Genomic DNA, 16375 nt, shown 5'->3' on the forward strand with positions numbered 1-16375 from the left:
CCCTCCCCCGCTCCCCCCCGGCCCTGAAAGGCCGCTTTGTCCGCGGCGGGGCCGTGGGAGAGGGCCCGGCGGCACTTCCCCCTCAGGCCTGCCCGGGCGGGATGAAGGATTTCAGGCGCACAGATAATGGAGGGGTCGCGGGGCGCTCCCCCCTCACGGCCCCGCTCGGCGCGGGGCGCCCGCGGCCGCTCCCCGCCAACCGCCCGCCCGCTCCGGGGGCAGCCTGGAAACAGCAGCGGGAGCGCCGGGGGCGGGGCGAGCGGGGGGCCTGGAAACAGCCGCCTGTTTACCCGCTGCTGAGTGACAGCGCGGCCGGCCAATGGGAAGGCGCAGGGAGGCCGCGGGCCCGCCCCCGCCGCGCGGAGAACAATGCGTGTTTCATAGCCCCGCCGCCGCCGTTTTTCCCTCCCCCGTTCCCCCGTTTTTTCCCTCCCTCCCTCCCGCCCCGCGCTCGCGCTCCCCTTTTTTTTTTTTTAATAATTTTTTTTTTCCTCCCTAATTTTTTTTTTGTATTCCTCTCTCTCTCTCTTTTTTTTTTTTTTCTTTTTTTTTTTTTCCCCTCCTCTTCCCTTAAGCGCCGCCGAGCCGCGCGCGCGGGGCCGGCCCGGGAAGGGGGGGGTGTGGAGGCGATGCTGCAGCTCGGCGGGGCCCCGCCGCTCCATGGCGCGGCCGCCACCGCGTCGCTCCCGCGCTGCTGCCCCTGAGGAGCGGAGCGGAGCAGCGGAGGAGCCGGGCGGCGGGCAGGGCGGCGAGCCGGCACCCCCCGCCCCAGCCCCGCACCGCCGCCATGCCCCGCGACCAGGCGGCCTGACCGCGCCGAGGTAGGACCCGCACCCGGATCCGCACCCCGACCCCGGGGCGGCGGTCCCGTCTCCCTCCACCCCCCCCCCCCCGAACCCCCCTCTTCCGCCACATCCCTCCCGCTTTTTGCCCCTTTTTAGCCGTTTTCCCCTTTATTGATGACTTTCCAGCCGGGATCCGGCCGCTCCCGCAGCCCCCGGGGTGAGGCTCGCTCCGAGCAGCCACGCAGGCAGGGTTTAATTAATTTCAAAATCCCCTCGAAAATAATTTTTTAAAAGCTCCAACGAAGCAAAGCCATGAGATTTTTGGGGGTATAATTTTAGCATTTCTCCCCTCTTTCTTTTTCTTCCTTGTTTTGTTTTTTTTTTTTTGTTTTTTTTTTTAATCATCCCTCCCCCGCGCTGGAGCAGCCGCCCGGGAGCCGGGACGGGCGGCGGGGCCGGAGCGGCGGCTCCCGGGGCTCCGGTAGCGCTTGGAGAGGGTTTGAAGGCGAGAACCTCCACTTTATCCCCTCTGTGTTTATTACTTCTCGCTATCCCGGTGCAAAATACGGCGGCGAGTGGAGCCTTTCATCAGGCTGCGAGTACAAATATAGATAGTTTTATATATATGGTTGGGTTGGGGTTTTTTGGTTTTTTTTTCGCTGTGCCGGGAAATGATAATACGGGTTTTGTTTTCCCGAGTGAAAGCGGCGCTGCGAAAAGGAAAAATAAAAAAGCCCAGCCCAAACAACAAGCCCAGTCGGTGGTTTGGAGCCGTGGGAATGAGCTCCAAAAGAAGCGAGAAACGGGGCTGCCGGAGAGATGCCGCCGCCGGAGCCCGCGGCGGGGGAGAAATTAAGAAAAGCGGGGAAAATAAAATAATTTGAAGAACTGGGAAAAAAAAAAAAAAAGGAGGAAAAAGAAAGAAATAGAAGAAATATTTGAGTGGGTTTGGGGTTTTTTTTGTGTGGTTGTTATTCTGGGATTTGTGTGTTTGCTTTCCGGGGCGAAGTGCGGTGCCGCGTCCCCGCTGCTCGGTCCCGCCGGAGCCGGGCTGCGGGCGGGCGCTGCCCGGCGCGGCCGGGGCTGCGGCCGTGACAAATGTAACTCTTCGGAAAAAAAGTTTAAGTTCTTTAAATACTATTTTTAAATACTTAAGGTGTTTTTTTTTGTTTTTTTTTTTTGTCCCTGCCTTTTGCCACAAGTTTTCCTTAGATTTTTTTTATTTTTTTCCTCCCCGCTTCTTCCCCGTTCTCTACCCTCCACTCCGGGAAGGTGCGGGTGGGTTTGGGGGGTATTTTTGGGGGTGGCTGTGAGCAGGGGGGGTATCGGGGCATGTCGTCTCACCGCACCTCCCCCTTCTTTTTCTCCTTTGCAGGCAGCGCCGAGACCGCCGCGCCGGGGCTGGCTCCCTGCACCGCGCCATGGGACGCTTGGACGCCTTATTTTTGAAAACCATCTGATTTTTTGGGGGAGGAGGAGGAGGAGAAGGGGGGGGGTGGGGGGGCGGGAGGGGGGGGGGGGCGGGAAGGCGGTGGCGGGCATCGACAGCGATCCGGGAGACTCCGTGAAGCCGGCGAGTGGATGATGGATGGCCGAGATTTCGGGCCCCCCCGCTCGGTGCACGGCCCCCCTCCGCTGCTCTCCGGGCTGGCCATGGAGAGCCACCGCCTGGGAGCCACCGGCCGCCTGGCCCCCGCCGCCGGGCCCATGGCTGCCGGGCTCCCCGCCGCCCTCCAGCCCGGAAAATTCCTCGCATCGGGCATCAGCCTCCACTCCCACCCGGGTAAGGCTCCGCGGAACCCCCGCGCCTTCCCTGCCTTCCCTCCGCGGCGAACCCGGGGTCGGGGTTTAACCCCCTCCACCCTCCCCCCCGCCACCAAAAAAATATAAATCGTCGCGATAATTACATATATTTATGCGCTCGCAGTTTTTTTTGCGTGTTTTCCCAAGTCTTTTCTGCCTCGCGTGGTTTTGATTTGGCGTAAAAAAAATAGGGGAATGGGGAAGAAGTACGAAAACAAATAGGGTGATGGTGGAAAAATAAGGGAATGGGGGAAAAATCGCGCCTATCCGATAGACGTCCCCCCTTGCAGCGTTCGGTTTTGTTGGAACTGAGGAAAATCCCCGCCGCGGCGGCTGCGGAATAAATCCGGGGAATAAATCCGATTTTCGGGAAAGCTGGGAGAGGCGCAGATCGGGTTGCGGAGGGACGGGGCTGCGCTGCCCGGTGCTGCGCTTCCCGGACAGCCAAAAAAACCATCCCTGGGCTGGGAAAAAGGGGTAAAATGGGGCTCTTTTGGTGATTTCTTGCCCGGTACAGCCCGAGCCCCGCTGAGGTTCCGCTGCCTCCGGGCAGCGCTGCCGGCACCGCTAGTTTTGATTTTTTTTTTCTTTTCTTTTTCTCCGCAATTCTTATTTTTTAAACCCGCGAACAAAGCTTCCATGCCATGTACAGTGACTACTCCCTCCTTGAATTTTTTCCCCCTTCTCGACGCATTTCATCCTCGGGCAGCCCCACGGCTGCATATCCATTAAAAAAATAAAAATGAAAGAGTAAACGCTGAAATATACGCAGTTTATTTCCCTCACACACACAATCAGCTTTTTATTTATTTAAGTTACTTTTGTTTTTGGGAGGGTTTTGATTTTTTTCCCCTTTTCCGAGCTCCCTTTCCCAGCGGATCGCGGAGTCCGGCACTGCTGGGAGGAGGACGCTGCCGCACTCTCCTGCCCACGGTCCTGTAGGAGGGCACAAGGGATTTCTGACCGTTTGATTTCCCTCCCTGGCTCTATTTTAATTTTTTTTTTTCCGCTTTCTTTCCCCTGGGCGTGGAGAGGTGACTCGGAGTTTACTTTAGGCGTTGGGAGGGTGACAGGTTTTGCAATAATAAACCTGCTTTTCTCCCAGCCGCCCGGGATGAATGACTTTGAAATTTGCAAACCTGATTGCCAACATCTGCAGAGAAGGAAGCAGCCTGAATCGAGGGAAAAAGATTTATTAGTTTTAGACTAGGTGGCAGTGCCAATTTCCCAGGTGCTAAGAGGAGAGGTGTAAAGCGAATGGGGCTGTGAAGCCAAGCACATGGGCAAACACCTTATTTTTTCCGTACCTTTTGTCTTTTTTTTTTTTTTGTCCCCCTGGTTATTTTTTCCCCCTCTCCTCCACCTCCTAATGCAGCAGAATTTGATCTTTGCAAAAATTCATCTGGACAATCTCAAACCAAACCGAGATTGGATTCTTGGTATTTTTAAATTATTCTTATTTTTTATTGGGTAATTTTTTTCTTTTTTTTTTTTAAGTTTTATTTCTCCTCCCAAAGTTTCCTTCTCTGAAATCCAGGCAGGTCAGGAGGGAGGCACAGAGCTCTGGTCTCTCCAAGCTGACCAAGCTCCGTGATGCGGTCTGGGAGCTTTTTATCACACTGGGAGAAATCCTCAGATTTGGGTCTCCTCACAGAGGGAGTGGGGTGTATGATACCTCCAATTCTTTCTTACTGCGTTCTTATTTTATTTTTAAAATTATTTTTATTTTCATTTTTCTGGGAATTGTTTGAAATCCCGTGTCCCTGCACCTTAGTGGTCTCCCCGTCCGCTCTCCGGCACGATCCTCGCAAAGCTCGGCTTTGTCACGGCAATTCCCAGTCAGGCTAAACTCCATTAAAAAGATCTGTACAATTAACAGCTGAAACTCCCATTAAACCACAGCAGCGGGATAGGCAGGGATATTTTTTTTTGTTGTTGTTGTTGTTTTACGGCTTTAACAATATCGCCTGAAATGATGATTGCTTCCTGCTACCGAGGCGCCCTTTGTAGGTTTGCGTTCGCGGTGCTGTTGGTGTGTGGTTTTAGTGCCTTTTTTTTTTTGTTGTTGTTGTGTTTTTTGGGGGGTTTGTTTTGTTTTTAGGAGGGGTGGAACGCAAAGGCTTGTGCAAGGGGTTAAGAAAAGTGGGCAGGAGGCGAAGCCTTTAAATAGAGCCAGTTCAAACCGATCCTTAAATACCGCCGGGCTGAAGAAAGAGACTCTTGAATCCGTCCCAGCGTCCTCCGAAAATAAATACGCCCCTGTAAAAATAGCACGATTGGCCATATTTGAGAATCCAGTTATGGCCGGCACCGACTCCTTGTTTTTCCCGTACCTTCTGCTCGTTCCCGCAGCCGGGCTCTGCCCCAGCGCCCAAGCGCGGCCGCCTGGGCTGTGTCCAGCGACCCCCGCACCCTCGGCTCCTCTCGGGGGGATTCCTGCTCCATGGTGGGGATTTCTGCTCCCTGCGGGCGGGGGGGACACGGGGACAGGAGCCCCTTTGTTGGAAGCGCAAGGAGGGAGGAGTGAGCTGGAGGCCAGGGCGGGAGCTGAGCCGGGGATGCCGTTCCCTGTCCCCCCTGTGCTCTTGGGCATCGCCATCTCCCCATCCCTGAGGAGGGCAGCGGGTGCTCCCCCGATGGGCTCTGTGGAGGGATAGCGGAGGAAAGGGAATGTTTGCAAAGGAATTTCATGCCTGGAGCTTGCTGGAAGGCTTAAAAAAAAAGGCTGCAATTGATGGAATGAGGCAGCCGAGTCCATTAAAGCAAGGGCTCGCTCTGCTCTGCAGCAGCTCAAAATATGGAGGTTTATCGTTTTGTTCCTTCCCTGTGCCGCTGTCTGTGGGTCCGGGTCTCAGCTCCATCCCGGAGGAGCGTGTTGTTCTTGGCAGGCTCTGTGTTTTGGGGAAGGTGGAAAAGGCTCCCTCGGACGCGATTGCGAAGGGCTGCTCTGGGACCGCGTCCCTGCCAGGCAGCACAGCAGCGGGGCTGTGTGTGAGCAAGGATCACCCATAGCCAAAAAAACCTCTCAGAGTTTAAAATAATATTAATAGTAATTAATAAAGATGTGCTTTTTGCTCTGTGCTGAGGTATCCTTTCTTGGGTGAGGGGGCTTCAGGAACAGATCTGTGTTTGTATAAAAGGATGCTCAGCCTCTTCCATTAAAAGATGCTTCAGAAGCACTTTTTAGTGCTCGGGCAAAGGGGCACACCACTATGGGCAGGGCTGACTAAATCCAGCTCCAAAGCGGTGGCTGGACGGAAAGCGGGCAGACAGAGCGAAGAGATTTTGGTTTCCCTGCTTTCCTACTTCACATTAGCAAGTGCATTCAAATGCAGGGATTTAAGGCAGATTGGAGACTGTCCTTGCTTCCAAGCCTGCTGTGCCCGGGGAGAAGTTTTCCAGACAGCTGGGCCAGGTAGGAGAATAGGAAAAGAAATAAAAATACCCTTCCATCCCCCAGGACAGCGCTGCTGTGCCAGCAAAATCCCGCTGTAGCCATCCTTATAATGGCAAAATGGTGCTTCTGCTGAGCCCGCAGATTTTGCAGGAGGCCTTGCTGTCGGCAATGCCAGTGGAAGCACAATTCACTCATCATGCTGCATCCATGCTAAACTTGCTTTGCTGATAGAGGGACTGGGATAGCGTGGATCACTGGAGTGATCCGTGCCCTGCTTCTCCGTGTTTCTCGGAGCACGATGGCTCCCAGACCCGCAGTGGGATTTTGCCTCCGGTTTGGCACAGCTCTTTTCGGTCCCGTTTTGATGCTGCAAGGAAAATACCATCGGTGTTTAATGGCCCTTGAAATCGTGGTTCCCCCTCCCTGCCTGCCCGAGGGGTGGTGCCGGGGGCTCCTTGGGGCAGGGGCTCGGTGTAACACCGGGAGGAATGCGGCCAGCCCGGAGACCTGCCTGCGAGGATGCCTCCCCTCCCTTGGGGCCCTGGTGGAACGAGATGCTTTTTGAGACGTGTTTTCAGGCAGAGCAGGGAGTGTGCCTGTCCCGGCGGGGCTCGGGGAGGTGGTGCTGGGCAGTGATGCTGTGCTGGGTCCCGTCACACTCGGCTCTTCACAGCCGGCATCCCCGGGGGTGGAGGAAGTGCCCGGCCATGGAGTGATGTCCCTGCAGCTCCCCCGGGCTGGCGGCCAACTCGTAGGCTGTGAGGAAGGCAGGAGCAGTGGCTGGGCTGAAATGGTGGTGGATTTGTGCATTTTTGGGAGCTTCCACCCTGAGCTGCTGTGTTTCTCTAATGTCCTGGTGATTTTTCCCAAGGTTTTGGTGGGCTGTGGGGTTGCATTTCCATCCTTCAGGAGCAGTGGGAAGGAATGCTTCGTTGAAGCGCCCATCCCAAGCAGTTGTAGCTGATAGGGATGTTGGGCTTGGAATGTGGACAAAAGCCCAAGGGCCAGTGTGGTGATGTAAACTTGCTGGGAGCAAGGTCCTGCGGGATCCTCTGCAGTGTGAGGATTTCCAACGCCTTCCCAGGTGAATGGGCAGGAGTCTGTCCTTGCCTCTAGTAACACAAGGCTGGTAAAGGTGTAATTTATTGGTGTGGTTTCTAGCAGCCTTTCTCCCAGTTGGAGCGAGCCTTGCAGAGTACAGAGCCTTTGCCAGTACAGAGTCTCCTTGGTAGGGTTGGAAAACCACGGGTCCCATCCCTGTCTGATGGTGTGCCAGAGAAAATCTGATCTGGAGGAAGAGCTGGCACTAGAAATCCTAGCCGGGGGTGGCATGGGCCACTGGGCAGGTCCCTGGTGTTGGGGACAAGCTCCTGCTCTTTCCCAGCAGAACAGCTGTTGGAGAAATGGAAATCGCTGGGAATTAATCTCGCTGCAGACGCGGTTAGCAGAGCCGGGCTTTCGTAAGGGAAATTTTAGATCTCCTTCCTAGGATAACCCAGAGTAAAGCTGAAATTAGTTTATAATTATATAGTAAATAACCCCCCATCTCGTCATTTCACCATCTTCTGATGAATATGGAAATGAACATTGTTAATGGGAATTAACGTCATGATGGCAGCCGTCCAGGTGAGCGCCTTGCGGTTCGGCCGCGGCTGCGACCGGCGCGAGGGTGTCGGATCGCCTCCCCGAGCTGGGGTTAGCGCCCGACGAGTCCAAACAAGGCCCCGTGTGTTTTCACCGTGCACTAAACTGGTCCAGTTAAAGCTCCAGGCAGGAGGTGGTGCAGGGAATCGGGGCCAGCCCGGCATGTGCTGACACGAAGGCTGCCGTGCTGGGACGAGGAGATGTTGGTCTGGGTTAGGTAACGCGATCCAGCATCGCCTGCTCGAGGTGCCGAGGACAAGGGAGGGCTTTGTTCAGCCTCGCTGCTGAAACGGAGAGCACGCTGCGCCCTGAACAACCTGAAAATGCAGGCAGGATGGAGGAGCCAAGGGCAGCCCTGAGCTCCCTGCGCATTGGAGCCGGGGCGAGGGAGCAGTGCTGTGTCCAGCTGCACAGCCTCTCGCTGGCTTTTCCAGCTTGGGATGCTCTTTGAAAACCAAACTTTGGGAGGGGACTGCTGCGGCGTGGCTGCCTCACCCTCACCACCAGGATTTGGCAGTTTCCTTCTCCCCATATATCCTCCCATCCCCGCGTTTCAGGCTGGCTTCCCTCCGGGATGCCACAGCTGGATGTCTGTGGGCATCACCACTCACCCACCAACCATCCCTCTCTGCTGTTTGTTTGCTTTGCTTATTGTTCCCTTCTCCCCAGCTCTTAAACGCCGGGGGGGACGGCGACCACCCAGCCCCTTTGGCTCGGTCCCCGCGGTGGGCGCTGGCTGGGGACGCGTGGCAGGAGCCCCCGGTGCAGCAGTGACAGTTGGGCTCGCTCCCCACGCCGCCAGGATCAGCTGCTGGGTGCACAATATGCTCCCGTTTTCCTCTCCAGCTGTTGCTGCTGACGGTTATGGGAAGCGAAAGGTAGTTGAGAGTTTGGCAGCGCTAAATCGGGGAAGTGATGGGCAGAAAGGAGGGGCAGAGAGGGGGGGGCTCAGTGTGTCTGAGGCTGGATTTTGTTTAAATCCAGCCAGATTGAAATAGTGGCAAAAGGATTGAAGTGACCTTGGGAATAAATTTTATTGCCGGCGTAGCAGTGGCCAAAGAGCCATTTTGAGGGAGCTGGATGCAGGCAGGCAAGCCAAACATGGTGGGCTTGGAGCAAGGGAAGGAGCAATATTCAGGAAGGATTATGTCTTTTTAGAGGAATAACAGAAATTTTAAGGCACTCAGCTCTGTCTTTCTGGAGCTGTATCCCTGGCAACTTCTGCAAGGTTGCTCCTTTTTCTGCCTCCATCCATCTTATCCTGACGCATCCCTGCCAGCAAAGGGCTCTTTTTACGTTTGGTAGTTGGATGTATTGCCCCTAATTCCCTTCATGCCCCCATCCCTTCTCAGCAGAATTCCCTGTGACTTGAATATGCTTTTAACACATTTTTAATTGCTTTTAATTAAAAAAATATTTAAAATGTTAACGGCGGTGGCCGTTGTGCTGGGGAGGAAGGGTTTTGGAGGGATTGGGCTGTGTGCTGCTGTGGGTGAAGCAGCTCCCGTGTTATCGGCAGGCGCTGTGTGTCATCCCGGTGTTTGTGTCCCGGTCTGCTGGGCGTGGGGACATCCCACACGCCGTGTCACACACAAGCCGAGCAGACAGGGCTCCAGCGAGGAGAGATCTGGGCGGGTGAGTGAGGAAGGTGCAGGCACCTTGGCGGGTGCCGTGGGGCCCGGCTCCACTCGGATGGGCAGGGCACGCCGTGCCAGGCTCCCGGAGTGTGCCGGGGCTTCCCTCTGCAATCCCGGCGCTGCAGCAGGGCTCTCTCCCTAATGAGATTAGTGACACAAAGCAGTAATTCTTCTGCTACTTTTAATGGACGTTCGGAGTTTGTGTGGGATCGGAAATTCCTGCTTTCATCAGATGAGCCCTCTCTGTGACTATTTTGTGGACGCATCTTCCTTTCCTCGGCTTCAAGGCTGACAGTCATATTGGCACAAGTGTTTCAGGCTTTCCCCTCCTGTCCCCTGGACGTGGTGGATTTTATCTATGTCCTGCTTGAATCTCACCATCATCCCAAGCTGCTTCCATCTTGTGGAGGACACAAAAGCTTGGTGGCCTTCTTTGGACACACTAAACGCAGCTGGGAGGAGGGAGAAGTGCAAAAGTCACTCTTGAACCATTTTTGCTGGTACTCCTTGGTCTCCCTAGTTGCAGATACATGTGTGTGTACATACATTTATAGGGCACCCATGTGGTGCCTCACCTGATGGAGGGCTGGCCGTCCCTGCCTGGTGTCATCAGGGCCAGCTTGGCAATTTGTCAAGAGCCCAAGGGCTTCACTTCAATTTGAATACGGATTTGCATAATTCATCAGGAATTAAACCACACTGCCATAATATTTACCCATGCATTTATCTCCCATTATCAGCAGTGGGGAGGTGTGGGGTCCTGGGCATTTGCTGGCCACAGATACACCTTTGCTTCGTGGTTCAGTGTTTTTTTGATGCAGAAAAGGTGGCATGGACTGATGTTCAAGAAAGTGTGGGAAGGGCAGGAGCATCTGGAAGGAAAAAATCTGAGCGTGGGGTCAGGAGGAGAGACTTGGCTGAGATTTTGAGCCTGGTTTCTTAAGGAAAAGATTGTTATGAGATTGTGATCTGTGTGTGGATCCCTTTCTTCCACCCCCAAATACCTGCAGCCCATCACTGAATTTTTCCCAGGGTGGTTTCAGTCCCTGCAGATGCTGTTTAAGTAAGTGCTGGGCTTTGGGAGAGGGATGCATTCACTCCTGTGGCACACAGAGCAGCACATGCTGCTCTGGGAGCATCCAGCATCCATCACTGTGTCCTGGCTATGCTGTATCCAAGGGGAATCATGAAGCCAGAGCTGACGAATTCGTTTGGGTCATCGGCAATGTCCTTGCTGCACCCTGGGCTGTTTCTCAGAGCTGATCCCCTTTTGCTGCTGTCCCCCAGCGTTGGGCTCAGTGACTGCTGAGCACACAGGCAGTGGTGGTGTGGTGGTGCCCAGCTCTGCTCGTGGGGCCGTGCCTCAGTTCTGCCTTGCAGTGCCACCCCCTTTGCCAAGCACCCCGAGAGGTGCCGAGCCGCAGCAGCCGCTTTGCAGACGGGAGGGTTTAAAATAAGCAGCGGCGGAGGCTGCGTCTCCCGGGCTTTGAGTCATCCCCGCTCGTGCTGACTGCGCCTGGCAGGAGCCTGGGAGGCAAAACAAACCCACATCCAGCTGCCACCGCCCCGCCAGATGTTCGTGGTGGGGTGGCTGGTTGGGTTTCGGTGCTGGATCCACCGGCGGAGCAGATGGAGCTGCTGCGGGGACGTGCCACCTCTCTGGTGGCTGTGGTGAAACCCTGGTGGAACTGGTGGCCTGGGGTAGTCCCCAGCTTGGGGAGGACCATGGGGAGGAAGGGGTGAGGTGGGCAGCACTGGTCTGGCGCTGTGCAGGCCTGGGTTTGCAGGATGAGGGGTGCTGAGGCTCCTTCCAGCGCTCCTGACCTTGGGTGTGGTGGGACCATTCTGGCTGTGAGCTGTCGCTGTGCTGGACAGGAGGACAGGCAGGGAGGAACCCAGGGGTGATCCTGCTGTGAACCCCCTCTCACCACCCCATGCAGAGGTAAGGCAGCCAGGCCAGTGGGTGTCCATGGCCAGTGATGGAGAGCAGAGGAGAGGAGCAGGCAGGTGGCATTTACCTTTCCGTGGGCACCTGGTGTGTGTCCAGGGCTGGTGCTGCCCATCACACAGCAGAGTTTAATTTCTCAATGGGAGGGCAGGGAGATGATGCTGCACAGTCCCATTTAACCTGCTAGTGACCTGATCTTAAGTCATTGTGGCTGAAAATAGACCGTGTTCCCTCCAGGGCACGGCTAATGGTGCTGGGAAAGCTGGGATCTCTCTTTGAAGGCTGATTTAATTGCTGCTGGCAGGCACTCGGTGCAGGTGATGTGGGGACCAGCACTGGTGCCATCCCACAATAACCTCCCCCACCGAGCTCCTGGAGCTCTCCTGGCTCTGGCAGGGAAGGTAATGAGCTCTTTTCTAATGAAGCCATGGACAGTGTGTGGGTGGTGCCTGGTTAAATATGCGGGCAGGGCTTGGGATGGGGGGGCTGTCTTGTTTGTATCATCTTCTGCACTGAGTTTGGGTGATTTAAAAAAAAATAAGATTTTAAAAATAGAGTGGGTTAAATTTCTGTGCTTAGGAAGGAGGGGGAGCACCTGTACTGAAAGTGTGCATCCAGTGCAAGGAGCAGAGACAGTCTTGCTGGACACCAGTGGGTAAAGAATCTTCAACACGATGAAGGATGAACCAGAGCAAAGGCATTTTCATGCTGTCCTAGAAAATCAGGAGAAAGGCGAGGCTGCAGTCTAGCAGCCAGGTTCTGCATTCCTGAGGATTCTGCTAATCAGTTTGAGAGTTAAAATTATTATTTTTTCAATTTCCATACAGCATTTTAGTAAATGTGCTGCTGAAGACTCCATGGTGTCACTCCTTGCTGTTTAAGGAGAGCTGTGTGGTTGTGTAGTGAGAGCCTGGAGGTTTTGGTGGACCCCTGTTGGGGTGTCAGGTTTAATTATGCCAGTGGAAAAGGAGAGACATCCGACGTGGTGGGGGATTTCAGGCTGGGGGCATGTGGGAGAAGCTTCTGTAGCAGCTGGCAGTGACCCAGGATTGTTGACACTGGTTTGGGTGTCAGGATTAGCGTGGGACCAGATCGCTGCTTCCCAGACCCCGTGTTTGAGGCTGAGTGGACTGGCTGCACATCGTGCTAAGAATCCCACTGGGATGGTTTCCATCTTGACCACCTTCAAGGAAAGGCCACCTTCACTTTGCCAGAGTGATTTGTGTCCCCACCTGGGTGGCTTCTTGCTGTCCCCATGGAGATGCTGCTAATGGGGAGCTGGTGGGTGACCTTTTGGGAGATCTTCAGAGTGTCCTGTTGGTGTCCTTTCCCTGGGGCGTTGTCATAACTTGGATTGCCTTTAGTTGGTTGCATGGTGGAAACTAAGTCTTCAGGACATTGGGGCAGAACCAGTCCCTTGAGCCACTTCCCATTTTCTCCTCCTCTGCCATCTCCAGGCTCTTGGGGCTGTTCCAGCTCCTGGGTGAGGAGGTGAGCGGCAGAGCTCGCCCTGATGTTATTTATTTCCATGGAAGCAGGAAACCCTCTCCTGCCCTGTGCTGACACCCTGCCCTTCAGTGTCCTGTGGCTGTGGGGGGCTGGTGATTCACCATGAGGGTGAAAATCATGGCATGGCACGGGCACGGGGGGAATGGCTGCGGGAGGGCTGGTCGGAAAGCTGGCGCGGGCGCGCAGCGTTCCTGCGCTGACGCAGCTGCGAGCGATAGTAAATATTGAGCAAGAGACACTTAAAAATAAAGCAGCCTGGACACAGATTCCCACGTGGAATAAAATAAAATTAAAAGAAACAATAGAGAGAGCTGTGCTGAGCTGGAGGGAGAATTCGCCTTGGCTTTTAAGGTAGTGATTTTTGCAGCTGAAGGAAAGCGGCGCGGCGCTGTTCAAGCCAGCGGAGTCTGGGAGTGCGGACTCCCCACTGGAGGATGCTGTCTCCGAGCACACCAGGGCCCTTAGAAGATTAAATGGGGAGTTAAATTGCCCTGGCTGTTCTGGATCCCGGGGATGGGATCGAAGGCTTTCAGGGGATGCAGAGAATTGAGGCTGTAAATTAGGGCTTTGAAGCTGCTGCCAGTCCCGTGGCATGGGGTGTAAATATGGCTTTTGGGGCGGTTTTTGGCGCGGAGAGTGGTGGGTTGTGACAGCAGCTTGTGGCTGCTGGGGACAGGGATAGGGACCAGCCACCTCTGGAGTTCCAGGCACATCTGATCCTTGAGCTTTGGTTTCAGCCCGGCGTGTTCAGGGGTTCGTATCGCTGGTGTCTCGTGCATGGCACGGAGTCAAAGCGGCTCCGGTGCCTCGGGTGTCACTGGAGCTGCCCCGGCAGGCAGGGGAGGAGGTGGCAAAGATTTACACTGTCAGCACTCCGCCTCGCAGCTGTTTGCAGCCATAAATGTGTGCATGAGGAATAGCTGAGGCTGTGCCTCACCGGGCTGCACGGGGCAGAGATGGGGAGGTGTGTGCTGCTGCAGGGGGAGCCCGGAAAGCCTTCCCTGGGAATCTGCTGCTTCTGCAGGGAGAGGATAAGGGATGCGCTGATGGTGGTAAGCACAGGCAGCTGTGTGGTGTCTGTCCTGCTGGTGGTGGGAAGGAACTCGCTGTGCTTGGACCTTCCCTGCTTTCCTCCCTCCCTCCCTGCCTGCCAGGGGGGACGTAAGCGTTTATCCAGCTGTTTGTGGCGTGGACTGTTGTCCCAGTTGGCTGCCTGTGAGGCTCTGCGGGCCGGACTGGGGAAGAGGTGATTGTGTTCCTGGCCAAGGGCGGCTGCAGCTCCTGCTCTGTGCTGTGCCCAGCGGCCCGCTGAGAACTGGCTGCAGCCGGGCTGCAAATCTCCCCTGAGTGCCCAGAGTTCAAAACATCCCATGGAAATAAACCCAAATTCTTGCTGCTGTGTTTCCCAGCCCTGCTGGGCTCATATTGGAGAGTCCAAGGGGGTCAGGCTTTAGCCCCTTGCAGAGCACTATGTGATGCTAGCCTGAGTCCTGGCAATGTGCTCATCCATCATGGCCCGGGGAGGATGGGGAGAGATGCTGGCCGTTGGAAATATTTCATAAGTGGCAGAAATGTATAACGGGCAGATGGGGCTGATGGGGGAGAATTACTTCACTTCTCCCGGGGTGCTGGAGGCTACTGGTCTTCCGGTGCCAGGGCTGTGGCTTCTCAGACAAGGATGGCTTGTGCCCAGGGCTCAGCCTCAGGGTGTGCTTTGCAGCCAGCAGTGCACGTGGCCACCTGTTCTCCCACACCAGCCAACAGGATTGTCCAGCTGTGCTGGGCTTGATTAAAGGTCTTTTCCAACTGGAAAGCTGTCCCGAGGCATGAGCTTTGTGGATGCTGCTTCTCTCTGATGTGCTGGTGCTCTTGGTTAGTTTGGAAACATGGAACCAGACTGGGAGAGTGAATTCCCCATTGAGTGGTGTCTCCGTGTTGCTCCCACTTGATGCCCTTCACCCTTCATGGGTGTCCAAGCGAGCTGTCCCCTCTGTAGCATGTTGGCAGCAAGTGGGGATGCTGAAGGTGCCTACAGCTGAGGAGGGTTGGAGCAGCTTTCCCAGTGCTGGCACACACCCGTGTCACCTCAGGCGTGTAGCCTGGCTCATTGGCCGCAGCTATGTCCATGGAGGAGATACGTTCAGTTCCAGCATGTTGCTTCCAGCATGCCCTCCTCCTGTCTGGCTCCTTCACAACCCAGGCTTGACTGACTTGTCCAGCTGGGACCGAATTTTAGGCTTGAAGTGTGAGGGGCCAAGTTGGAGAAAGCCCCACAGGTTTAAACCTCTTGGTGACCAGTAGCAGCCCGCCTGCTTCCCCCAAGCTCTGCCTGGCGATGCTTTCTGTCAGCTCCCTCCTCACGGGGACCTCTGGCAACCCCGAGCGGGCTGAGCACGTGGGGTCTGTTTCCCTCCCACTTCCCCCAGCGTGACCTCCGGCCTCCAGACGTTTGGTGTGCGGTTTGTGCGGTCGCTGCTATCTCATCTCCCCATCGGTCACATCCCCTCTCGGTGGTGACTCACCCGAGGCCGTACCTCTTCCCCCGAACCCGTGCCGCCGTTTCGGAGACCTGAGCAAAGATGAAGAAGATGTTTGCAAGTGGGCTGACACATCTACGCCCGCCAAGTTCCTCTAATAACAGTCCTTAGTGATTTATGTCTCAATTGTGCAAAACAGATATGTTTTATAATCTTGGAGCTGGAAGGGAGGAGGACAGGTGTGCTCATCCACTGCAGCAACTGGAGCATCACAGGGGTTGCATTTTGGCTGCTGCCTATAGGGATAAAGTGGTTTGAGGGACCATCTCTGTGCCCTGAACCCTTTTACCCCCAGAACTGGGCTGATTTGGATCATGTGTGTCCCTGCTGGCATGACATAAGTTCTGGTGGTGCCTTTCCCAGGCGGTCAGAGGCTGAGCTAATGGGCACACGCATGTGTTTGGCATGGTGTAACTTGGCAGGGAAGGGGGAGCACAGCCAGTCTGGGCTTGGCAGTGCTGCCAGCTCGCACCTCCCTGCCTGTGCTGTGGTGCCAGACCGCCTCTGGGCAAGCGCTGGGCTGGAGGAGCGTGGCTCAGCCTGCCGAGACCTGTCGCCGTGTCCCTGGGCAAAGCGGATCTTGTGCTGCTTCAGCAAACACTCTGGCCCCAGGCAGATGGAGATGGTTGTGGTTTCCCCTTTTCCCCTCCCTTTCTCCTGGCAGATGCCCATGGTTGGGGTGAGCTGTGCGTTGCTCACTGCGGTAGAATTTCTCCCCTTGGCATCGCTTTCTGGCACAGAGATCCAAGGAGGCAGCGGCTCACCCGCGGCCGCCTCCTGCGAGCGCAGCTCCGCGGCACATGGAGGAGAGGAGCAGCTTCACCTCCAGGCCCTGCCCAGGGCACTGGGGCAGCAGGTTCTGGGCTCCGTGTGAGTCGTACGCCAGCAGCCTGTCAGCGTGGCTGCCGGAGGGCTCTGCAGGGGAAGGGATGTTCTGGCAGTGCCTCGAGGTTGGATTTGCATCGGGTTCATCCCCAGGAAAGCTGTGGTTCGGATTTCTCCTCCCTACTCCAGCTCTGGTTCCTGGCAGGGAAGAAGCCAGGTAAATACAGCCTGTGCAGCTTCTTCAGGCACTTTGCAAGGGGAAAAACAGTGTCACTGGTAGACCCGAGGCT

General features: G+C 55.6%; 1 protein-coding gene across 5 annotated transcripts in view; it reads left to right on the top strand.

Moving 5' to 3' along the window:
* Nucleotides 1–2312: 2312 nt before the first annotated feature.
* The window catches only part of TNRC18 (trinucleotide repeat containing 18), a 54559-nt gene continuing 40496 nt past the window's right edge, over nt 2313–16375 (top strand). For all 5 annotated transcript variants that reach the window (XM_058035930.1, XM_058035931.1, XM_058035934.1 and 2 more), the window contains exon 1: nt 2313–2568. In XM_058035930.1, coding sequence (XP_057891913.1) covers nt 2367–2568 — 202 coding nt within the window. In that variant the 5' untranslated portion in view covers nt 2313–2366. The remainder of the gene's footprint in view (nt 2569–16375) is intronic.

This window comes from Melospiza georgiana, chromosome 16, assembly GCF_028018845.1.
Source record: "Melospiza georgiana isolate bMelGeo1 chromosome 16, bMelGeo1.pri, whole genome shotgun sequence".
In the NCBI taxonomy this organism is placed as follows: domain Eukaryota; kingdom Metazoa; phylum Chordata; class Aves; order Passeriformes; family Passerellidae; genus Melospiza; species Melospiza georgiana.